General features: G+C 41.4%; 1 protein-coding gene across 2 annotated transcripts in view; it reads left to right on the top strand.

The window, feature by feature from the left end:
• Nucleotides 1–26,342, top strand: part of COP1 (COP1 E3 ubiquitin ligase) — a 205,685-nt gene that overhangs the window by 113,430 nt on the left and 65,913 nt on the right. For both annotated transcript variants that reach the window (XM_034778467.1, XM_034778468.1), the window contains exons 15-16: nt 98–214; nt 20,241–20,358. In XM_034778467.1, the coding sequence (XP_034634358.1) occupies nt 98–214; nt 20,241–20,358 (235 nt within the window). The remainder of the gene's footprint in view (nt 1–97; nt 215–20,240; nt 20,359–26,342) is intronic.

The following is a 26,342-nucleotide window of genomic DNA, read 5'->3' as shown; positions in this document are numbered from 1 at the left end:
GAACCTATTTGAGTACTGACCATGTTTTTAAATCTTTCAAAAAGCATTTTCAGCCTCACTTACTCATTTCTGCCTCTCTTGTTTTGTTTCTCCTCAGTGAAGCTGTGGTCTACCAACCTGGATAATTCAGTTGCAAGTATTGAGGCCAAGGCTAATGTGTGTTGTGTCAAATTCAGCCCCTCTTCTAGATACCATCTGGCTTTTGGCTGTGCAGGTAGGTAACCAGTGTGTTTTATAGAGGAACAGAAGGGGTAGGGAAAGAGCAGAATTCCTCAAGTTTCTGACTATTCCTATTTGCAACCAAACAAGATACCCCTCTGAGGCCAGATTCTTCAAAAGACTCCTGGGCCAGATTTTCAATTGCTCAGATCTCACAACTGGGGTTGGATTTCTACAAGTGTTTTGTGCCCAGCAGGCTGCCATTTTGACACTGAAGTGACAAGCTTTTTGAAAATCTGCTCAATAATTTTGATACTTAAATGGAAGCGGAGATCTCTTGGAAAGTCTGACCTATGAAGAAACTAAGGCCTTCTGTACAGGGCCAATTAGACCATGGCACGCTGGGCAGTGAATCTGCCTTGCAGTAGCCAGCTGCCACCTAATTATCTATGTGCACCTGCGGATGTGTTAACAGCTTGTTAATGTGCTTTGAGCTAGTCCCATCTAAGAGGACTAGATCACAGTGCTCCAACAAACTCTTAGCATGCATCAGCAGGCAGCACATGGACAGTTAGGTGGCGGCAGGCTAATGTGAGGTAGATTCCTACCTCAGCTTGCTGTTATGTAATGGCTAGTCTACACAAACACTAAGCCACTATGAGAAACTAATATCCCCCAGTCTTGAGAGAGTTTATTACACTTAATTATTTTGTATTTCTTGCCTGATAAATAGTTGCAGATATGTATCACTGTATGTGAGGCTCTGTAAATAATACAGAACTAGGGGTGCAGTTGTGGTTGCACCTCAGATGCCCTGTGAGGCATAGGTTTAATGTAAGCATCCAACATCTGGAGTTTTACTCTCTTCCAACCACTACCATTCTCCTGTTTCTGGTCCTCTGGGCCAAAAGGGGGATCTTGGCTAACTGAGACTTTATAGTGGCAACACTGTGGGCAGGAAATGACATTGATTTAAAATAGTTTAAGTTGATGACCTTACTAGAACTTCAAAACAGATGTAGTTTTGAGGAGTGTGTAAACCTAATTTTATTATTGTACCTGGAAATGGCTGAAAACAACATGCAGTGCCCCCAACTGTTTCATTGGCATAAAAATAACTCTACATTTCCTTCCTTCCTTGTGGTTTTAATGCACTTGTAACAAGAATTTCCGATGTTTTGTACACTCTGAACTTTTGGAGATATTTAAATACCAGGTTTTTATCAACAGTTTGCCATCTCATTAAAAATTCACAATTCCAGGCAGGCTTTGCTTAGATTGTGACTCTTAAGAAGGAAAAAAAAAAATTGAATTTTTGATGCGCTGCAAAAATGGATGGAAGTTGGAGTGTGTAAATTATTGATTTGTTTGATAAAGGTAATCTCGCAGGTTTAGTAAACTACATGCAAAAATAGAATTGAATTACAATATTAATCAGCAATATTAGAATGTAAAGGATTCTTTATGAAAGAGATTAGGGAAATGAGTGCAAGAATTACCACTGACAAATGGAACAGCTGCGAATAAAATATAGGTGTAAAAGACATCAAGCACCAGCATTTTTTCCTGTTAAATCAGATAACCATGATTGCCATTTATCTAAAATGCACTGGGGCCTAAACTTACAAAGCACAGATGAAAACTAGATCAAAATCTAGGAAAAATGTTAATACTGCAAGATGTGGCATTAAAGTAGTTTAAGCTGTTCCATAAGCCATACTGGACTTTCATCCTACGAGCAAGATTGGCTTAAGAGGCAGTAATGTGTTGGAATTATTTGGAGATTTTTAAATAACTCTGCATTTTGAGAGTAGCAGAAAGGTTTGACTAAAATGCTGTGGAGCAAAATGGCATTAATAATGGGGAAAAGTAGCTGAGGGTGGGGAAGGTATAAGTTGAGATCGATGTGTCAAATTCTGCTTGGTACTTGGGGGAGTTGTCTATTAATCCAAGTTAAAATGGATATCTGGCCACTTAATGATTTGCTATAAGAATCTTGTGGAGGCACTGAAATGATGGGAATGACTTGCCCATAAAAGCACTTCTGATGGATCTTTCAGTCATCAACTTGTATGAAAATAATTGATGGAATAGATGACAGAATAGAATAATTTAATAAGTTAAGGAACCCATTTTTAAACTTTACAGTGAAACAACGTTAAGTGCAGAAATGGGGTGTGCATACAGTTCATTGTATTGGGTAGGCAAAGGGATAGTTATTTTTTTTTTCATATTTCCCTTGCATATACCAATTTCAAATAATTTTATAATGCTTCTACATTTCCTTCCTTCTAAAATAAATAAAATTTGTGTTATAAATGTAACCGTTTTAGAGCTGCTTTTAGGCTGTAAAACTAATAAGGGAATAATTAAAAAGGCCTTCAAGAGAGCAGTATTGGAGATGAAACCCCCTTTGAAAGAAATGGCAGATCAAAAACATACAATCCCATTTTGCCATCACTCTCCGCACCCTGTGGGAACCTAAGACTGACTGTAAAACACACTCATTGACTGAGAGCTAAAGTAATGGGCTACCATTATGTAAAATACAGCATCTCTCTCTTCAACCCCATGTACATATCCCCTTCCCATGGGGGGGAGGGATAGCTCAGTGGTTTGAGCATTGGCCTGCTAAACCCAGGGTTGTGAGTTCAATCCTTGAGGGGGCCACTTGGGGATCTGGGGCAAAAATCAGTACTTGGTCCTGCTAGTGAAGGCAGGGGGCTGGACTCGATGACCTTTCAAGGTCCCTTCCAGTTCTAGGAGATGGGATATCTCCATTTATTTATTTATTTATTTATTTATTTTACATTCATGGCAGGTTTTTTTTCCTGTTAGGTAAATTGATGTTTGTTACCTTTCAATGGTATAATTAATTAATTTGTAACAAAATAGTCAATACTTTATGGTATTACACATGCAGTAGAATTTTGTACAGTATTCTAAAATTATATGAGCAGAAATCCTACTCCAGGACTCACATTCCATTACTTTTCCTCTGATACTTTTTTGTTTGCAATGCCTCACACAGGGAGGGGGGGAAATTAGGCACCTTACAGGACTGAGAGCTCATGTAACAGCCAATTATGCATCTGTTAAACATGAAACATAGCGTGCCTCTATATACCAACTTCATGAACTCAGATCATGAAATTAGAGCAGCAGTTCTCAGGCTTCAAGAGTCCGCATCCCATATCTAAAACTCCAGAGTACTTTGCAATAGCACCTTTATGATTTTAATCAGTGTAGTTATGATGGATCCTTCTACTAGTGATATACTAGTGGGGTTTTCTAACCCACCCGGTACCAGCGATATGCATACCACAGTTTGAGAACAACTGAATTAGAACGTTTTCAGGAGAAGAGCAAAGGTTTGTGTGGTGACAGAGCTTCATGCTTGATACTGGAGACATAAATGGTTGAAGCAAATTATAAGACCAATGTGGTGTGGAGCACGTTTTCAATTCTCTTCATGTATGCTGAGTAGATTATAGGCTGACGACTCTATGGGGGGGAACGTTAAGGTAGTTTAGATCCCTTGTTTGCAAAGTACAATCTTCACTATATTTCTTGGAATTTGTGTTTAGCATCAACTTTTGTGAAAGCTACCTAGTCCTTGTTTGAGGTGCATATTACTTGCAATCCAATGTATTCTTAATAAAGTCTGGTGTGGGGGCATACAGAAAGGAAACTTGCACTCATGTGCTTTGTGTATATGCTATCTGTATCGATCACCAAATAAAAGGAATGTACTGAAGTACTGAGGTGATTTGATTCTGGTCAGAGGCCAGACAGCAAACTTTTTGGCACAGTCACTGTGAATTAGGGCTCTCTGCTCTAATAGCTTTGGCTACTGTTTACTTACTGATAAAACTCTGCTGACTCTGCTACTCTGCCCATTGTAGTTCATATCATACAATTCCTTTTGATGCAGAACAATCCTTTGTATTGAGCTCTTGTCCTGGCTCTCTCCCTTAATTGGTGACAAGAGAAGAAAATAGAAGCAGATGACTTAATGGTCATTTCTAAAAGGACGACATGTGGTCTGGTAGGCAGAACTATGCACTGAGAGTCAGAACAGAGTGTGGCTCTGTCACTTGTGCACTAGACTCTGATGCCCCCTGTGCCTCATTTTATCTAGTGGGAATAATAGCTACAGGAAAGGGGTGTTGTGGGACCCAGCAGGCTGTACCGATTTTGAGATATCTTTGATGAAAGGTGTTATATAATTATATTCCATAAATATAGAATATTTACTTACAAGCACTTGTGCTTCCATATCAAGTATTGAACTACATTCACATTAGGTGCCCTGGAGAAGTACATGTGGCTCACAACTGGCTAATGCTGATGTGATTTGTTGTTGTTGTGTTCGTTGGATTGTTGATTCTCTGAAAGCATCATCTAAAGCTCATTTTGACAAGATAAACTAGAACAAACTCTAACAAAGAGAGGGAATCTGCTTGATATAGGACTTGGGTTTCAGATTTATGAAATATATCTCTTAAAAGCACAGCCTCACCATGGTGGAGGGAGGAGGTAAGAAACTGTTTAACTGCAACCTGACAGGATCTGCCATAGGGGAAAGGGCATTTAAAGAGGGAAAGATCCAAGCTCTCTGATTTTAATAAAATATTCTATTTGCATGCTTACTAAGTTGAAACATTCTGCAGTATAAACTGTAACCACTGCCAAATACAAAATACAAGTAATTTTGTCATCTCTTCCTCTTTTTTAAAAAAAAAATACTATTTTTTTATCCTGAAATTAGTGATTTAAATCATGACCAAAGTTGTTGTTCTGCCCCAGCAGTAGCACACTGATGCCTTCTGCCCATATATTTTCCAGAAGCACATCTTAGAAAAACAAGTTAACTGAAACTGTATGCAATTTGCAACTAGATTATTGTTCAGCTTGTCCAGTTCCACTGCGGCTAGGCTGTCTGTTAACTTCGGCGAGCTAAATATAGCTGATAGCATGGTGAGAATAAAATAGTGCTGTAATGCTGTTAACAGCTACCATTGACCCTTTATTTCCCATATATAGTATAGAGATCAAGCCATCAAAATTCCCTGATTCCTAGCTCTTGACACTAGAATGGTCTCCTGTTGACATTATTATGTATTTGTATTACCCTTGTGCCTAAGAGTCTTAACCATGAGCCACAATCCCATTGTGCTGGGTGCTTTACAAATACAGAACAAAGACAGCTCCTTGGAGGAATAGGTTTACAATCGAAGATTAGGTAACACGTGGACACAGGTGAATGAGATTACAAGGAAACAATCAGACAGTTCTTGGTCAGCATGATCGGTAGTGGTCTCAGCCCACCAACAGCCTAGCAGTAAGACTCACAGACTGTAGCCATCAGCAGGTCTCTCACCTTTTTGTCCTATCCATTTGTAGTTTCTTGCCCTTCTCCTCCATTCCTCTCACCTCACAATGATACTGGACTTGAACACTTCCCAGGAAGAACCTTTCCTTTAAAGTCCCCTCTACCCTATACCAACAGATAGGATTTTACACAACATGTAGAAAACAGGTTTCTTAGCAGTGCAATCCAATGAGGACTCCCTTTCCTACAAAAATCGATAAACCATCCTGCATTTTCTCAGCCCCTTTCTCTGCACCCCCTCTCCCTTCTCACTTATTCTGAATACACAGCATGGCCTTTTTAAAAAACAAACAACAACAAAAACACTACAACTCTTGCATCTTAAACTGCTGTGTTCTGCTCCTTCTCTCATTCAATTATATGGTGAAATGGCACAGGGGAAGGAATGTTTGTATTTAACTCTTTTTAGTGCCTCTAGTCAAAAATTTCCAAAGCAACATTTTCACGGCATTTTTGTTCCTATTACCAGGCATGAAGAATTGGTTTATGCAATAGTTGTCCAAATGGGATGATATTAAAAGTGAATTTTGTTATCCTGCGTGTTTATCAAATGCATGTTTTTTTTCCCCCGCTGCATCATGTGCAAGATTGCTTTCCGAGGAAATTGAGTCTAAATCCATAGTAGAGCTATTTAAATCCAGGATGTTCTTAATACAAAATGCACAACTATAACTCTTCAGAGTCCATATGAAAGAGCTGGTAGCATACTAGCACCTGCATGTTCATAGGGTTATACGTGAGCTTAAACTAAGAACCCCTTTTTCGCTTATGCAAAGGTGCTCCCCTCCCTTTCTATGTTTTCTGGGGGAAGAGGGCTGTCTGTTTATTGTCCATTCTCTACATATCTACTCTATGGTCACCATAGTATCTGAGCAACTCAGAACATTAAGTTCATACTTGCAGCATCCCTGTGAGGTAGGAAAGTATTATCCCATTTTAGAGATGGGAAACTGAGGCACAAAAAGATGAAGTGACTTTCCCTAGGTTGTAGCAGAGCTAAGATTTGAACCCAGATCTCCCACTTTGCATTAACCACAAGATCATTATCTCCTTCTTTAGGTTTTTAAGGGGTGTCAGGTAGCCAGTCCTCTCTTTTAGGGTCTTTAGAGGGCCCCATAATCCAGAGATCAGTTTCCTAGGGAGCTGAAAAGTAGGAGGAAACTAATCACTGGGATTCTCTAGTAACTGCATATTAGGGATTGTGGCATCTGCCTCATGCCTAGAGAGAGCCACTTTTAAAATTGAGCTTTCCCAAATGTAGTAAAATTGTTGTAAGCTGTGTAGTACTCTGAAAACGTACATGCTTGAAATGCCTTCAGAACACCTTGATTTTTCTAAACTCGAGCAACTTCACCTTATTAGGTTTTTATTTGCTTGTTCATGTTTGTCAGGTTGCTGTTGTGCTGAACAGAATAGATGAGCTAGGACTAGAAGAGTACTTTAGTGACTAACGTTCAGGATAGGAGGGCCTGTCACAGTATGGAAGGCCTCTGCAGGGAACGGAAAGCAGTCAACATTCGTCAGTATCCCACAAATTCAGGATACTTGCAAACTTTGAATAATATAGCCTTAAATTCTTAAATTTATAAATCAAATGAACACTTATCCAGTGGTGGTGATGTATAACTGAAGATGCAGGATGCCAGGCCAGTGATAATGGCTCATGTTAGAACATGCAAGACTCACGTTGCTATGCCAGTAGTTTTGTTTTCATTTACAAGTATTCTCCTATCTCTTCCTGAAGACCTCCATCCTATAAACAAAAAGCCCTGATGCACTTCTAGTTCAGGACCACATCTGGCTGCTTCAGCAGCCTTGAATGAAGCTGATAATGCACTGTATGTCCAGGACAGACCACTTCTTGGACCATCCATATCCAGTGGAATATTGATTACCACAATAAGTGGAGCACTGACTTTCTCCAATGTCATGTTGTAAAACCAGTCTTTCAGGCTGCTTTAGATTTGTGTGCTTCGACTGCTTTGTGTCACTTCCAGCTATTAATGGAGGAGCAATGTGATATTAATGACCCAGAAGATAGATTGGGATTTTTCTAAGAGACGGTGAAGGCTTTTCAGTTAAAGAAAGTTCTTACCTTAATAGGCTCTCACTGGTAAGTACTTAGCTATATTGAAAACCTAAATTGATTCCCAAAGCATCTATTGTGAGCAGACATATATGGTATGTTTGGGGTGGGAGTAGGTTGATAGGTTGGAGTTGAGGTGCAAGTCACCTTTTTCTGTGAATTTATGGAGAGATTTCTCAAAGGCACAAAGGACAGTAAAGCACTGAGCTCACTTGGAAAGTCCCAAACTGGTGACATTGTAGACTGAACTCTTCATCTGCAGAATAGGTATGGATGGGGATGTACAGAGTTTTCCCATCACTGTACATCAGCCTTGTCCTGTAGGGGTTGTTCTTTTGGGGTGTTCAGTTTCTGCACCGAGTCTTTAGTCTCTGAAACCACCAACAAGCATACCAGTTTTGGTGGTGGGTTAGGTAAGTGGACTCTTGTCCTCTTGGAAACCGAAACTAACTCATTCCACTGAGGTGATCAAACAGCCAACAGATGAAACCCTAGTACCACATTTGTTCTTATTTTCGTTGAAGGAATCCTCATTGTTTCTTCACCCTTTCCTTGAAGGATACAGAGAGTCCAGATTCTGTTGGTTTGAGGGAAATCTGTGTTTTTTCTGAAAGTGTGTGGTTTCACCTAAATCTGCCTTGAATATTTTAACATATTGCTTACTCTTAAAAGTAAACTGGGTCCATTTTTCTTAGCACAGTGTTCTGAAAGTTTCAATATTTAGTAGTCTTCCCCTCATATAAATTGTAGAATGTACTTTATTATTACGTTTCTACTTACTTTCAACTGCCATTTTACACCTACTGCTGCCTTGACACGCACTTGCTGAAAATCTTTTTATGGCACCAATAGTGTCACAATCCATGGTGCTAAATTATAAACCATGAGTTGCAGCCAAACTGGACTATCTTGTATTTATAGCAAAACTGGTTCATTTGTAGCCAGCACTTCAAATGAAGACCACCAAGGAGAAGCCCAAATGGTGTAGGAAATAGCATTGATGATGCGGACGATGAATCTTACCATGGTCAGTACCAAATCAGTTTCCCACATTGTTGAAGGTAGTGACCTCTTGTGATCATTAGATCCTTAAGAACTCTTCAGAAGAGTAGAGTAGTTAAAAGTTTGCGTAATTATGTTCCTCCTAGTTTAAACAAAAAACACCCCCTTCCCCCCCCACACACTAATTTCAGCTGGATAAAGTGTTTATTTCTCATACCTGTTGTGTTTACAGTGTTATATCTGTGTTGTTCCCAGGATAAGACAAGGTAGGTGAGGTAATACCTTTTATTGGACCAATTTCTGTTGGTGGAAGGGACAAGCTTTTGAGCTTCACAGAGTTCTTAATCAGGTTTGGAGAAGGTAATTAGACTATCCAAACTAAAATGCACAATGAGACAGATCCTGAAGTATAAAGGGTTCACACACAACTATTGTATAACCGTTTGGAGAAATGTTGAACAGTTGCTAGATTTCATCCCAGAAGTGGCTGCTCTTCAGTAGCGGGTGAAATGATAAAATCAGTTTGAAAAGTTTCATTTGATTATCCAGAGAAAAGGATAAATCTGTCATTAGCAGAAATTGATGTGTTAATTGTTTTGCTCTTTTCCTGAACATTTTTTTACAACTTAGTTGAAGTCATTTAGTCATTGTCACAAAATTATTCAAATTAAAATTGAAATGAACCTTGTAATTCAAGAATAGAAAAGTCAAGTTCAGATTAATCTTTTCCAAATTGCTGTCACAACCAGCTATTGCTGTATCCCTTAGAGAGAAGAATGCTTTTCTACTTTAGGAGTTCCCAAGGCAGCAGTTTCGTTTGGGAGTCTTCCAGCAATTTACTCAAAGGAATTGCTTGATGGAATGGCACCTTCTGTAATGCTTCAACACATCATATATTTAGTATCATAATACTATGCTGTATAGCCTGCTGCTTAGACCCAAATTTACTCCTCCAGTTCCTTATTCAGGTGCAGTACCCATTTAGGCGTTTTTAATGTGTACCATTTGCTGCATTTCACTGAAGCTTAGCGCAGATCTAGTAAAGCCTGTGGCCCCTGAGTGTGCAATATGCTGATGCTAGAGTTGGTTTACTTCAGATTATATCTATATTTTATAGAGATTTTTATCATTATCTGAGCACTTAAGCATAGTAAGAATTCTAAGGGAAGATGATTCTACTAGAATTCCACACTAAAAGCTGCATTGAGAACATTTCCCGAAAGTTACATGGTTAGGCAGCCAGATATCAGGAAATGTCAAAACTAAGGTTACATGTGCAACTGTAAATCTGCCCCCTCGTATATGCTTTGATAGAATCTAATTACTGTACATTGCAGACTGTCTTCAATTGTTTTACCTTACATAAATGTGTACTATCTTGGTAACATTTTTTTTCTTGTACGTGAGCTTGTACATTGGGGCCATGCCTGCACAGTGGATGCCCTTGTGCCTCCCTCTCCAAGGACATAAAAGGTAGAGCGGGCAAAACCATTACTCGGTTTCTTCTTACCTTCCATGACTGAGAAATGGAGCCCCTGCAGTTTCCTCTTTGTACACTGTGCGGTTTTGATACCATTGTGTGTGGGTAGTAAAGCAATCGTCGTTTCTCCCTCATTTTTTCCACTCCAGTTGGCTAGATATTAAAAAACCTCTTATTTGTTAGTGACTTCCCTGGTACTGGGATTTACTGCTACCCCAAAACAAGTCCCTGGGATTCAAAAGTTGGCCCTTCTATTATGCAGCTGTTCCACTTAATGACGGTGCCTCTTTTGCCTTTGAGAGAGGCATATCTCTGTTAGATACTCAATCTGTTGCTGCATCTTCAAGAGGATACAGGTAGAGCGAGGTTTGTCTTAAACTCTTTCTCCTGGAGAGCTCAATGAGACCTTCCCTGTTGTTTGTGGAACAAGCTCCCTTCCCCTCCCTTCTTCAGGGACCCCTCTCGTGAGTTATTAATATGTAGCAGCTCGTATAAGATGACAAGGGATCCAAGAATCGAACTGTGATGACTGACACATCTTGAAAAAGATCAGTGCTGCAAGTGAACAATTCCATTCTCGTATCAGAGGGGTAGCCGTGTTAGTCTGAATCTGTAAAAAGCAACAGAGGGTCCTGTGGCACCTTTAAGACTAACAGAAGTATTGGGAGCATAAGCTCCCAACGATGATGCAAGTCATCTGAAGAAGTGAGGTTCTTACCCACGAAAGCTTATGCTCCCAATACTTCTGTTAGTCTTAAAGGTGCCACAGGACCCTCAGTTCCATTCACCTAATCCTATGTCTCTTCACCATGCTAAGTCTCAGGATCAACAAAGAAAACTCATCAGTTTATCCAGACCAGAGAATGGAGTTCATGGGGGGCTGTATAGATTCCACATCAGCCAGAGTTTATCTACCTCAGGAGATATTCAAGACTATGGTAGACCTAATCAACCAACTACAGGCTCAACCACCCTGTCAAGAAAAATTATCATTATGCTGCTTAGAATTCAGAGAGGACAATATATCTAAGCATAAGCAAGGGATCCCAAAGCTGCTGAGTTTTGGTTAGCCCTAAAGAACATACAAAGTGTGCATATGCAGCAGCTACTTCTTTTGGAACCTAAATCAGTAACTCATTAGTGTGCGTATATTTATCTGCTTTAACCTTGTAAATAACTCCTTTCTTTTTTGTAGTTAATCTTTAGTTAGTTTATTACAGAAGATATCTAACCTACAGTTAACCTGGGGCAAGTGATTGGTCCTTTCGGGACTGGTAGTAATCTGAATATTGTGATTTTTTTTGGTATAAGGGACCATCTGTCACAAAGGCAGGCTTGCATGGGTGGCAAGATAGACCGGAGTGTCTAAAGGGGACTGTCTAAGACTCCACGTTACAGTTCTTGAAGAGTTCACACTTGATACTTGGTTGATGAAATCTAATTATAGAACATGAAACCAGTTTGGGGTTTGTGCCCTAGTTTGTAACAATCTGCCCTTCGGTTTGCACCCACGTTTGTGAGCCACTCCAGACAGCCTGACTGTCTATCTGACAAGAAACCAATCTTTGAATTACCTTTTTACATGAGAATCTGCTGCAGATCCAGCTCTTTAGAGTTACAAAGGTCAAAAATTCACAAGAATTCCACACAAAAAACCCTACATTTCTTTCCCCTCCCCATCTGAGCCTTTGCCCCACCAGATTAAGATCTCTAATACAGTATGTCTGCCTTCCCTCTTAATATGAGAAGTTATTTAGTGCAGATTTTATGGGCTGCTGTGTCAAAAGCTTTAGACAAAGTCAATAAAAAATGTCCCCAGTGGGCAAAGACCATTATCCATAGCCTGATGAATGTCATTTGTAACCTCTAGCCATAGGGAGCCTATCGAATGTGAAGGTTAAAAACCAGTCTGGCAGTTCCCATCAAGGCTGTTGTTCCCTTTATCTACTCAGCAAAGGGAGATACAGCTATCTAATGAAATGCTAATGTTAAGGCACACTTTAAAAAATGCAGTGAATTTGGTGCTAGTGAAAGAAACGAAAACCACTGAATGAAGCAAGGCATGTGGTGCAGGCAAGTGCTGTGCAGTTATCCCCACAGAGTTCTGTCAAAGAACAAAACTGCTAGGCTGTAACACCCTGCTGTCCTGGTCATGAGCTTCTCGGGAGCAGTGTGCCAGTTGTTAGCTCTGATGGTGCTGCCAAGGATTCAGTGGCCAGACTTATTTAATGTAACTCAATCATATTGAAAACTCTGGCAATTCTATGGTTTCCTCAGTTGTTACATTTCCAGACCTAGGCAACAGGGAAAATAAATCCAAAGAAACCTTGAGTTACACAGCTCTTATATGGACTTTGGGCTGTCAGTTACCAGCACAGCACCTGGGAGAGTCAGCCTGCAGGGAAAACTTGCATTGGTTGTGTTATCTCACTTTAATGCCCCTTATTGGGTAACCATTGTTAAGCAGGTGGGGCAACCACTCCGAAACAATACTTAAGAGCTCATTGGACTATGGGTTTGATGTTTGTGAAACTGGTCAATATATAGACAAGGGACATAAGAAATGCACAGTGAGCCCAATATACCAAGTCATTTCAGGCGCACTCGTGAAATAAAGAACAAGAACGTTGTTCCAGTTCACTGCTGTATCACTAGAGTTTTACTTCAAGAAAAGATTGCTAGGAGTCCCATAAGGTGAAAGAAAATGATTATTCACAGGGACACTGTTTTCTTAATACAAAGTGAGGAAACTCAGTGTAAAAATAAAAGTAAAATACAGCAGATAAATAAGTTTCCTGTTTTTAGTTGCAGAAAATAAGTTCTTGTATTTCTGACAGTTTCTGCTAGTACAGGAGAAGGCAGCTTGGACATTAATGTGCTTTCATAAACATTAAGTGATGCATGTAATGAAGATGGCTATGCTGGAGTAAAATTTCTTGTACTGTTGTCCTAAGGAGAAGGCAGAGCTTGGAGAAATGAAAGGTGCATATCTGAGCTCTCCCAGTGCCATTGGTGGCTCCTAGTAATTATATCTGTACAGGCAGACATTGGTGTAATGTAGTTTTCTCTCTGTTCTCTCTTGTCATGTTGCAAGGGGAAAATAGCATGGTGTGTTTGTTTAAAAAGTTTAATCTGTTCCTCCTCCTCCTCAGTATAAGTGTTCTGTTTAATACTATCCCTGTTAAAAAGCCCTTTGCTTCCCAACGACATTGAACTCAGCTTTAATTACCTTTGCCACAATGCTCGAAACTCCTGGCTCTCAAGGAACGTGTCGATATTGGTGATGGTAAATTGGCTTAACTATGTCATCTTTCTCATCGGATTCTCACATTACTTTTCTTTGCAGTTCTTCAGTCTCCTGAATAGCAACCTCATACCAATTCAGATCATCTCCTTAAAATTGAAGGTATTAAGTATGTACCAATGTTGTAGGTACCTGGAGTGCGCCAGCAGGGTTCACCAGGGGCAGTTAGAGCGCAACAGGAAGCTTGTGGTTTGAGCAATGAATCCAATGTCCCAATCCACTGACAGTCACTGAGACTTGCCTCCTATTAGACCCTCACTGTGCAGTCTGCTGGCGAGAAGAAGCCAAAGGGGCAGGCGGAGGTAGCAGCAGGGGAGAGAGGGAACGCGACAAAGGAGAAGGATCATCCCAGTAAGAAGGGTCAGGTCCTAGGACTCACCAAGTTAATTAAGGGTCCTAGGTGACCTAAGAAGGCATCTTTTCTAGGACCAGGCCTCCCCTTCTCTCTGAATGGGCATCGGAGGTCAGGGTCCTGGTTTCTACCGGGGAAAGAAGAGGTCCAAGCAGCTTCCCTAATTGCTCCCTAATTTTTTTCATAAATATCCCTACAAGTCTCAGAGTAGTATTGGTATCTCTCTTAAAATAATAATAAATAATTAATGGAGATATCCCATCTCCTAGAACTGGAAGGGACCTTGAAAGGTCATTGAGTCCAGCCCCCTGCCTTCGCTAGCAGGACCAAGTACTGATTTTGCCCCAGATCCCCAAGTGGCCCCCTCAAGGATTGAACTCACAACCCTGGGTTTAGCAGGCCAATGCTCAAACCACTGAGTTATCCCTCCCCCCCGCTCTTCTTTTAAGGTTCTGTTTTTAGTAGCAACTGCCTTTGCTTGTCAGGTTTCTGAGATAGCAGCCCTTGCTTACATGTCCCCTATTTAGGTTTCCATCAAGACAAAGGTGTCTTGCATACTATGTCATCTTCAATGTATTATTGATTTTTTTTATCAGAATCAGGAGATGGCTCTACTTCTCTTATTCCTTTTTCTTGTCAGTAACATTAGGGAGGAAGCTTCAAAAAAGCTGTCAGAGGGCCATGAAATTATATGTCCCCTCATTTTTGTTGCTATTTTTATTCCAGCCAGGGATGTTACCTCTAAGCATTTAAGTTTCCCTTTTTTATCAAGCAATATGGCGTCCATGCTAGGCCTGCTTGCTAACGTGAGTCTTTGGCCAACTTGTGTTGATGTTCAAATTCTGCTAGTCCATCATTTTGTGCCTGTTCAGCAAAAATCCGTTAAATTTGACCAAGCTTTCCCCTGGGGGGATTACAACCATTTTCTGTCTCAGCTTTCTCAACTCTTCAGATTTGACAGTGGCATGACTGCGTACCCACTGGTTTTATCACCAAGTAAAATTTGTTCAGACATGCTCTGTATCACTTCAGGTTTCTGCTTCTCAGTTGTGTGTGTGCTGGGCAGTCATGTCCGGATTTATTCTGGAGCAGCAAAAAGGTAGCATTAATTACATAAGCGTCTGCAGATAAATGTCTAAATATACTTGATTGGATTTCAACACATACAGCCTCTCTGGAACAATGAGCACTTCTCTTGGTACCTCTGAAATCAATACCTCTTAAAAGAACAGAGTGAAAATGCAAGAAATGTTAACTCCCCTATCCTGCCTTCTACACATCTGACATCTGTGACTTTATTGTTGCTCTCTCCCATGATAATATGACCTGGGGGGAGCAGAGCTGACTTACTTAGACTAGGTCTCCCTTGCCTCTGATTTGAAATAATTTAAAACAGCTGACCCAACAATAGACAAAAAAGGTCAGGCTTCCCCAAATATCTCTAGTGGTTGCTGCTTTCATATTATCTCTCAATGGAATGAAACCAGACACCCAGTGTCCAAACTTGAAATTCAGTGGAGGAGACTTATACAAATAGACAGATTTAAAGAGACAATAATCAGACTGCCCTGCCTGGGTACCAAATAAATAAAGCTGAGTTTTAGTACCATAGAATACTCCTAGATTAATGTTTTCCAGACACTCCATATTACCTCCACCTCTTATGAAAAGAATTCCGGTGCAGTGACCACTTTTTTTTTTCCCTGCACACCAGTTACCATAAACAAAATGCAGCCTACCACCTCCAGTCACCTCTGAAGGGACTCTGAGCTGATGGATTGCCATATATGCGTTTTGGGCACTTTCCTCCAATCCACATATTCTAATTACCTGTACACAACAGACTGGGAAGGTGGGGTGGGGTGTGGGAGCATATGGTATAATAAAAGCCCCATTTACTTATAATCAGAAAAGCAGAGGTTCAAAATATTAATATCTGCTAGGAAAGGCATTGTGATGCTATACTGTGGGTTGCAAATGAAACTTATACCAGAGGGGTCAACCAGCCCATGGGCTGGTTCTTCCTCACTTGGGGTAATTATCAAGGCCCCGACCTAATTATGACCTTAATCTTAAAGGGTGCTAATCCTCAATTCCAAATAATGAGTGTCAAATTTAAATCTATCTTTAGGTGCCCAATTGCTATTGTGTGTAAATTGAGTAATGTGCAAGTGAGCAAATAAAGAGCAGATAGGTAGTACTCCACTGATTGAAGCAGAACACAGCAATATTTTCTCTAACTAAAAGTTACCACATAAGAGCTATATTCTGTCTCTGACCAAACTTCAGTTGTTTCAGTGCTGTGAATCCAGAGCCATGTATGGCCCTACCTTTGTAGATCCAGACCATAGTTAAAAATGTAATGTGGTTCTTGCATAGAATGAAATTGGCAACCAGATGCAAGAGTGGAGCAAATCACAGTCCAAAGAGTGCTTTGAGAACAGAGAGATGCTAACAGACCAGTTACTTCATACTTCAAGCACATTAAGGCAGTTGCCTAGAGCATGAACTAAAACACTATACTGTTGACCCACCATACATGAAAATTGCAGCTAACTTTGCTCCGCTCCAAACTTCTGCTACTTGCATACTACCTCATATCCTATCCTACTTCTCTCTCCACAAACCTATTTTCTTGAATTTGACAATTCACCTGTCCGACTTCACGTACGCCAAGCAGCGCACAACCTATATTTCTAACTGCCGACTTAATATATACTTAACTGTAAAGAATTCAAGAAGCAATAAGCAATTGTTTATTTAAAGTGGATTTATAATGTGCATAAAAATTTGAAAAGAATGTAATTTGAATTCTTCCTATGTTTCCAGAAATGGCAGACTGAGAGGAAAGGCTTGCAATTGTCCAATGTTTAGTTAATGCTGTATTAGAAGTGCTAATGGTGGAAGTGATAAAGTAGTTGATGTGGAAAGTGAGCATTACCTAGAGTTTCTGGATGGCTGGATAGATCAATTGTTCTAGCCTTCCGTTCGTGTGTATCACTACTCTAGATGTTCCAGAATCCAGGGAAATGTACAAAACTGCTCATACATTACCCATTCTTCTCTAACCCATATTACAAAAGAAACTGCTTCTAAGGTCACCACTGATTGATAAATATCATGCACTTTGTGGTGAGAAGCTTTGTGGTGGAGAGACACACTTCTTGTCAGGTGTCGCTTATACCTCAAAGCCCAAAACATAGTCTATCTTTGAGCACTTTGAAGAAACATTATTTAATACAACGATCTGGAGTCTGGGACTTTTCCAATAACCATAGTTGATCTTGGCTGCTCTTTTTGCCTTCTGAGGCAATTAAAGGAAAACTGTTGTGTGTAGTGTGACCTGGCTCAGAAAACCTGAAGCATTTTTAGAAATGAACAGCATGGAAGCTGCTTCCAGTAACTTTCAAGTCAACAGGAATTTAGTGTCTTAAAATTATATGGTTGATATAGAAACCCAGAATAGGATAAAGCATTTGTATGTATCAGGCAAATCAGACTGCGTAAGAAATCAGCAAGATAAGGAGGTTGGCATTTGAGTGGCATTCAGCATAACGCTTCTGACTGTAGAAAAGTAGATTCAAAGTTGAAACTGATGTAAGTAAGTAAATCAGTCTGCTGGTCTGGGGCACAACCTTTGTGTTTATGCACATTGCAGTATTGTGACAAAATTCCACAGAATCTGTGTAATTCTAATGTTTGTTGCTAAGGAAAAAACTAAAGGCAAATAGCAGCTGGTGCTGCAGGTCAGAATTGAAGTGTGTTTTACAGAGCAGTATGGAAAGCTGAGGTATTATAGGTAGGGTATTAAGGGACACAGGCAGAGTTTTGGAAGGGATGTGTGCATGGAGGAGGAACATTGAGTGTTTTTTGGCGCTGTACTTGGCTTTCATGATTAGAAGTGTTCTAGAAAATTCAGTAATGTCTAACCCAAGATAGAGGGGAATGCCAGAAATTTTGCCAGTTGTGGACAATCTCAGAATAGGGCAAGGGAGAGGCTTCTGCTGGGATATCTGAAATTTTTATTTTTTTCATTTCGCTTGGTTTTAAAGATCTCTGCTTTCTTAGCAGATGGTATTTTTTCTTGTTTTGTGAAGGTCCATATGGCCTAAAAGAGAGTCTCTCTTTAATTGTAAAATGTGACCACCTGTTCTGATTTTAATGAATGCAATGAGCTTTAGTCTTTATATATCTACTTAAAAATAGCTACTTCAGCTTCACACACACAAAAAACCAACAACCTTGGTTGGGCACAAATACTTTCACTGCCGAAATAAGCAATTAATAATTAAGTGGCTAATTTTGGAAACCCTGTGGCCTTCCTGTTCCCTTGGTCTTTCACTGATCCGAGCAGACAGTGATTGATTGTCCTGCCAGCATAGATAGGCGCATTGTGCTGGGGCCAGATGCCAGCACGCTTGGGGTTGTTTATTGCTGTGTTAAGATGAGAAGTTGCACTTATCTTCTAATCTGTGAAAATGGACACAACCTCCCATCTACATTAATCCAGCTGCTTATTCCATTTCCCTCGCCACCCACACCTCTCCCTATCACCACCTGAAGTATGAAATCTGGAGCACTCAGAAGGTATCTTCTGTTTAGATAATGACTGTCCAGCTGGAGAGGAGGTTGATTCCAAATAAAAATAGCTTTTAAATGGCTTATACAGTAACAAGTTCTAATGAGACTTGTTGGAACCATCCAGCTTGTTAAAATAACTGCAGCCAATTCAGTGTTTCAGGGTTGCCAAATCATGCATGTTTGCCAGAACGCTTACCATATTTAGGCTGGGATTTTCAAAGGAGCCAAAGGGGGTTAGGCCCCAAATCCCATTAATGGGACATGAGCACTTAATTCTCCTAGGCACCTTTGCAAGTCTCTCCATTACTGTGGGAGCTTGGTGCATCATTTCATTTTGAAGCCGATTACAGTATTAAAACTAAAGAAATTACCTGGGGTTTTGATGGATAATGGGCTAATATTTGGTTGTAGTAGAAACAATAGCTTTTGAGAGAGAACTGCCAAAAGCCGAAGGCAGTCTTTCAAATGGTTTTGAGTGCCAGTGGTGGTGGGTGCAACAATTGAATTTCAGTACAGCAGAAATTACTCTGGAATCTTGTCAAGCAGCTATTTGTTGGAAATAACACGAAGTGACTGCTTTTGAGCATTTGCGATATACATGGATGAGAGGACATGATTTGAAAAAGAGAGAGGGAAACCTCTCTTTTTACCAAAATACTCTTTCCATGTTGATATACAAAGAGAAAACGAATCATAAAGGATGTTGGGTATAAAATGACGCGTTTCTCATTTTACTGAAACTATGCTTGGCAGAACCACCTCTCTAGCCCCAGACAAATGATTTAGGTGCTTAGCCAGGTAAAAAGCTGCCTTTGCTTGTTCAGTGGCAGTTTTTGTAACTGTAACCTAATAGGTTTAAATCCAGTTCTCTCTCTAACCACTTGGATTTCCAGACAAACTGGGTATCATTTTTTTAAGATTCTGAATATTGCCTTGAAATTCCAAGTGAACACACAACTTACTGAATGTCTGTAGCTATTGGCATTAAAACCCATTTAAATTTACTCTTTGTAATAAACCCCAGTTTGGAGGTGGGTTTTTTGGGGGGGGGGCAGCGCGTGGTTTGTTAGGAGGATAATGAGGAGGATCAACCTTAGTTTTCAGTTGAGCTCTAGATCTATCACATATCTATGTGGGAATGGGATTTTTGATTCAGTTTCAACCTACATATAACCCCCCCCCCTTCATTCCCTCCGTTTTTAATACCAGTCGTTGGTTAAATAAAAATCAGCATAAATAATTGAAAAGTGGGGAAGGAAGGAGTTGATTGATCTTGATGGACTGAAGAGAATGTTTGGTGTGTTCTTGGGTTTGAGTCAGTTGGGTTTTTCCCTACTCTTTTCTGGGAATTGAGATTTAGCTGCACAGACATTTAAAATGCAGTGTTATTTGTGTAGTGATTCCTTTTATGTGGTTATGGCCGTGCAATACATCTGAAATAGTTCTTAAAGGAAGCTCAAATCTAGTCTGCTTTCCCTCATTAGCCAAAATGCCAGTTCTCTCTTGATTTGAAATGAAGTTGGAGGGAAGATGGGAAAGAAAGGAAGCAAAAGTGTAATATGCTAGAGTCCATTTTGGATAAACATGAAAAATCTAGCCCATATTTTCCACCTTCCAAGTTCAGCAGCAGACTGAGTTTTCAGCCTATCTAAATCCAGTGCAAACTGTTCGGCAACAAGCTTCACCTAGGTCAGAGTCAGGAAAACCTTAGAGTGGATTTCTCTGGTTTTTCCTCTACTTTAGTACCTTGTGGCATTGTCTCATGTCGGGGTTTTTTTGGTTTGTTTTTTGAACTGATTGATTAGACATAAGAGATCGATATCACAAATATTACCTCCTAACAAGTTTTGCCTCTGTACTCTCTTCCCTGCTTGTCTCTAGATCACTGTGTTCACTACTATGATCTTCGCAACACTAAGCAGCCAATCATGGTGTTCAAAGGGCATCGCAAGGCAGTCTCCTATGCAAAGTTTGTGAGTGGAGAAGAAATTGTCTCTGCGTAAGTATTTCCTTTCATGTGGGCTAAATGCATTACAGTCATAGGCTCAGAAAGCTGCTAAGAATCATTCTTGATTGTTGTACATACAAGCCTGCGTGGGTGGGTGTATACCACATACTTGCAAATTGTCATTCTGTTAAATAGCAGATTGCTGTGCTTTGTAGAACAAAAATAGAAAACAATTTCCGGTCTTAAGCTCTGGTGTCTCATATAGCAAGGAATTTAAGAAAAATACTAATACAGCTAGATTATGGCTTATGATCATGATCCCCCCCCACCTACCCCCCCCCCCCATTCTATAAAACAGCTGTTCTGGAAGGAGTAGCTGGGTGCCACAGAGCAGCGATGTACTAGTCTCCTCCAAAGCCCTGAGTGCAAATTTAACTTGGGTCAGAAATAAAGAAGAGGGGTTAAGTTTAGTGGTCTAATGAACAATTATCCGTATTGTTCCATAATTATCCGAAACCATACCACAGTTTCACACATCTTGATTAAACCAGCATTTTCTGCTCTAGAGGCCTAGGCTCAGAACAGAATGGGATCTTTTAAGTCAGTACTGAGGTATATGAATACTGGTTCAGTACTACAACATGGAGGATACTGCAGGTCAAAGTAGCTTATAGGCAGAGCTGTGTGATGGAAACTTCCACAGTGCTTTCCAGTGATGTCTGATTTTAATCAGTTCCATTTTCATCTCATTTTCATTAGCATTACTACTCTCTAAAAGGTGCTCATTTGTTTTTAGAATTTAAAGCAAATTAATCCCATGCTTTTGTTGAACTGAATGCTGTGTAGAAATGAAGTATTTTGGAAAAGTGTAAGGCAGGAAATGTTGTAGATGCATGATGAGATGGCACATCACACATGGGACATATAAGGACGAAATGGCACTGTCTTTCTTAGATGGCCAGCTCTCAAGCATGCTTATTCCACAACCCCGGGAGGGATATTGATAGAGCTGTCAGCCTCTGATAAGGCAACAGCAGGGTTGCGGGGATTGTGCGTGCAGAGCTGGGACTTCTTTTTTCACTGCATGCTGAAATTAATTTATAAAAAGTAGATTGCTTTCATTTTTAGCTTCTCAAAGTTTGGGAGACAAGATGGTAGTAAGGTTTCTGAGTACCAAAGATTAACCGCTTTAATCAAAATATACATACAATTAAAATTCTCTTTATTTCCAACTAAAGTAATTTCATAGTGTATTGATTTGTTCAGCCTTGTTAAGTTAGGTTTTGACCTCCGGCAGTGTTCAGAACTGCCCAATGTGTAGCAGGGTCCATTGATCATGGTGCTGCTTTACAGAGAGTCTGATTTTGACAGAGCAGTGTATTCAAGATAATTTCTTGGAGAGGATGTGAAGTGGAGAAGTGTAACGTAACAGAGAGAGAGGATCAGTGTTTTCTTCCTCTCCCTGCTGTATAGTGGTAGGTAGATTGTTCTTGCATTATGGTGCTCATATCTCGAGCAATGAAAACATAATTAGAGGTTAAGATGAATTTGTTAGTATTAAATGCATTCCATCAACAATAGATTTTAAGTATTTTTATTTTAATGACCAAAGATTTAGACAGTATGACACTAAAACACAGAGGTTAAGTGCCTATATATTAGGATCTTCCTGATGAGTTGACTGATAGCACAAGCAAGCAGAAGCAGTTATAGAATTGTGGAAGCTTAGGAGCTGGGGAACAATTGTGTTGGTGACTCATAGATGTGGGGTTAGCTAGTCTGACTGGTAGCAACCCATAGAAAGTACTTGTGTTTAAAATCAGCAGTAGTAGCTGCCCTAATAGTACAAGGAGCCCCTATATCTCTGGGAGGGCAGGCAATATAAAATTGTAACCCCTCTCCATTTCTAGAAACTACTGCAGCACGGTACAAATGTGAAAGCATAGCAAAGGGAAAGGGAAATATCTGACAAACTCTCTTGGCTAAGGCTTATAAGATCAAAGGAGAGCATACCACCTTTTTTGAGTGATGGTCCTGATGTGTATTCCACTGTGGGGAATCGGTGAATTCTTGAAAACAGCGTCTGTTGTTCTGCTCATGCACCCACACTCTCCTCATACCTCCAATCGAGGAGATAGAGGGCAGAGTGGACTGACCTCCTCTCCAGTTCTGTCTTAACTCCACGTGGCCTGGATTGGATCCTCCGGTGTGTCAAGAGCTTTGTCTTCCTTCATTCTTCAGTCTGTAAATAGTTTAGATGTTTACTCTATCATTTTAGTTAAGTTTTATAATTAGATAGAACCACTGTCCTGGGGAACTCTCCACTCTGCTTCCCCATATTCTGTTGAGCTTCCAGGCTTCAAAATACCTCCCTCTTCTTCCCCCATATATCTGCCTAACTCAGCAAGGAGTGTACCTCCTGCCACGAGGTTGACTTGGAAGCGAGGGAATCTACTCCAACAGATCCTCTGAGGGATTTATCAAGAAGGTAAGGAGCAGTCTCATAACCATGAAAGCAAATCCTCCAGGTCTACTCCAAAGAAGTCAGATACAACCCTGCCTAAGTTGAGCAAGGCTTTCTGCTCAGCCCATGAGGGGACTTAGCATGACTGAAGTCTTGGGGTCATGACAAGAAAACCCACAAATCCAGGGCTCTGGTACCAGACCGCGTGCTGGGAGCAATGGTGCTTCTTGTACCAATTAAACCTAAACACTGGGAACTGACCGCACAGACAAAAAGGCACCATCAGGCGCCTCAGCCACTGACGGTAATAGCTCTGCCTTGCCTGACTGGAGCAAATTGTAACTGCTCCGGCTCAGTTGGTTCAGGCAGGCAAGACCCCTCACGCTCCAGAGAGAGCAAAGGATTACGCTCCACTTGATGACATCTTTGCTCTCCTGGATCCCCAGTCTCCCATTGTCAACAGGTCCTTCCCTCACGTGGGAGGACCAGACTCCTCTGGCAGATGCATCTTGTGGGAGGAGTCGGTCTCCCATTCCATCATCCAGTCATGGTTTCCCTCCAGCAGAACTGTCTGTACCGCTGATAGATCCAGAATCGGCCCTTTCTTGGGAGACTCTGAACTGCCCGATGAACAGTCTCCTCCTCTAAGGCATGCCTTCCCAGAAAAGGGACCCTGTAATGGGGTCCACTCACTGAGCACAGCACCCCCTGCTGGCTGTCCTGGCGATTAGCTCTGCCTACTTCACTCTCCTTGTGGTGTTCTCTTCTCCCAACTTGTCTTGCTCTGCTGCCCCGCTCACTCCCGTGTCTGCAGCTTCCTCTCTGTGGCTTGGCCCTCTGGCCAGGTCAGTAAAGTCCTCCCCTTCCGGGGAATTCAGTTTTTCCAGACCTACTGTCTGATTGGTGCCTCCAATGCCCTTACTACTCCACAGTGGCTGATAAGGGAACCCAGGCCCACCCTCTACACTGGGTTCCAGCCCAGGGACCTAAACAAGCAGCCACAATTTGTACAGTTCCACATCTTGCTGCTGTTTCCCTCGGCTTCTTCCTTCTCTGGGTGTGACACCCTCCAACTCGCTCCACTCAAGGAGTGACTACAGCTTTTCCCAGCAGCCCCCTGTCTGCAGACAGCTACCTGGCTTTATACAGGCCCCGCCTCTTCCTGCACAGGTGAGCTTGTTCCCAATCAGTGGCGTCCTTATAGCCTAAGGCTCCCCTGCTTGAGGCCTAATTAGCGGGTGTCAAGGCTGCTTCCCCACTTTGAACTTTAGGGTACAAATGTGGGGGTCTGCATGAAGACTTCTAAGCTTAACTACTAGCTTAGATCTGGTCCACTGCCACCATTCCCAAAGCTAATTCCCTTCCCTGGGTAGCCTTGAGAAACCTTTCACCAATTCCCTGGTGAATACAGATCCAACCCCCTTGGATCTAAAAAGCAGGGAAAATCAATCAGGTTCTTAAAAAGAAGGCTTTTAATTAAAGAAAAAGGTAAAAATCATCTCTGTAAAATCAGTATGGAAAATAACTTTACAGGGTAATCAAACTTAAAGAGCTCAGAGGACTCCCCTCTAGCCTCAGGTTCAAAGTACAGCAAACAAAGATAAACACTCTAGTAAAAGGTACATTTACAAGTTGAGAAAACAAAGGAAAACTAACACGCCTTGCCTGGATATTTACTTACAAGTTTGAAATAGGAGAGACTTGTTTAGAAAGATGGGGAGAACCTGGATTGATGTCTGGTCCCTCTCAGTCCCAAGAGCGAAGGACAACCAAAACAAAGAGCACAAACAAAAGCCTTCCCCCCCGCACCCAAGATTTGAAAGTATCTTGTCCCCTTATTGGTCCTTTGGGTCAGGTGTCAGCCAGGTTACCCGAGCTTCTTAACCCTTTACAGGTAAAAGGATTTTGGAGTCTCTGGCTAGGAGGGATTTTATGGCACTGTACACAGGAGAGCTGTTACCCTTCCCTTATAGTTATGACACGCCCCCCAAATCACAGATCGTGTTGGACGTCCGGTTCCACACTGGCTGTGATTTCTTCCTGGAGCTCTAGGAGAAAACAGAGTTAATAAGACACATGTACCTTTAGACATACTACTGATTATATAAAAACTAACAATATGTTCCATTCCAAGAACAATTTTTAACCAGTTGACTCTGGGAAACTTTCCCGGGAGAGTGCATCAGCCACTTTGTTAGAAGCTCCTGAAATGTGTTGTATTTCAAAATCAAAATCTTGGAGAGCTAAACTCCACCAAAGAAGTTTTTTGTTATTCCCCTTGGCGGTATGAAGCCACTGTAGCGCAGCATGGTCTGTTTGTAGTTGGAAACGCCGTCCCCAAACATATGGGCGTAGCTTTTCCAGCGTGTACACAATGGCATAGCATTCCTTTTCGCTGATTGACCAGTGGCTTTCCCTCTCAGACAGTTTCTTGCTGAGAAACACGACAGGATGGAATTCTTGATCCGGTCCTTCCTGCATTAAAACTGCTCCCACGCCTCGCTTGGACGCATCTGTGGTTATTAGGAATGGTTTGCCCACTCTCAAGGTTTCCCTTCGCTCCCAGGGTATGAGAGAGGCGTCTGGGGATGTTTGGTGTGATTGTGGGGTAATGAACTGTAATCGGTTGGGGTTTTTGGGGCAGTGAGCCTTTATATGTCCCAGTTCATTACATTTTAAAACATCACCCTGCTAAGGTATCACCAGGGCGATGTTGGGTGGTGGAGACTGGTGTGGTGGGGTGGGAAGGTGTCTGGGGTTTCCCGTGGGATGTAGGTGGGGCCTTGGGTTGTCCCCGGTGGTAAGGTTTGGTTTCGGGTTGCCCCTTCTGATATTCGCTCCAACTGCTACTAGTTTTTTTTCTTTTCTGCCACCTCCACCCATTTGGCTCCAATCTCCCCCACCTCGGTTACAGTTTTGGGCTTCCCATCTAGGATGTACCTTTCTATTTCCTCAGGAACACCCTCTAAAAACTGCTCCATTTGCATTAGGAAGGGCAACTCTTCCGTAGATTTAACATTTTGCTCCTGATATCCAGGCATCCCAATTTTTCCCAATGTGGTAGGCATGTCGGGTAAATGACGCATCGGGTTTCCACCTTAGGGCTCTGAACCGCCGACGGGCATGCTCAGGTGTTAGCCCCATTCTGATTCTGACCTTGTTTTTAAAAAGTTCATAACTGTTCATGTGTTCCTTAGGCATTTCAGCCGCCACCTCTGCTAAGGGTCCACTGAGCTGCGGCCTCAGCTCTACCATGTACTGGTCTGCAGTGAGGCCGTATCCAAGGCAGGCCCTTTCAAAATTTTCTAAGAAGGCCTCAGTATCATCGCCTGCCTTCTAGGTGGGGAATTTTCTGGGATGGGAAGTGGTACCTGGAGAGGGGTTGTTAGGATTGGCTGTTGTATCCGGCCTAGCCCTTGCTAATTCCAGTGCATGCTTCCTTTCTTTTTCTCTCTCCTCCATCTCTTTTTCTTTCAGAAAAAGCCTTTTCTCCTCCCCCCGCCTCCTCTCCCCCCAATTTGAAAGTATCTTGTCCCCTTATTGGTCCTTTGGGTCAGGTGTCAGCCAGGTT

This window comes from Trachemys scripta, chromosome 8, assembly GCF_013100865.1.
Source record: "Trachemys scripta elegans isolate TJP31775 chromosome 8, CAS_Tse_1.0, whole genome shotgun sequence".
In the NCBI taxonomy this organism is placed as follows: Eukaryota; Metazoa; Chordata; order Testudines; family Emydidae; genus Trachemys; species Trachemys scripta.
The sequence above is the reverse complement of the archived record's forward strand: the minus strand, read 5'-3'. Positions and strand labels throughout refer to the sequence as shown.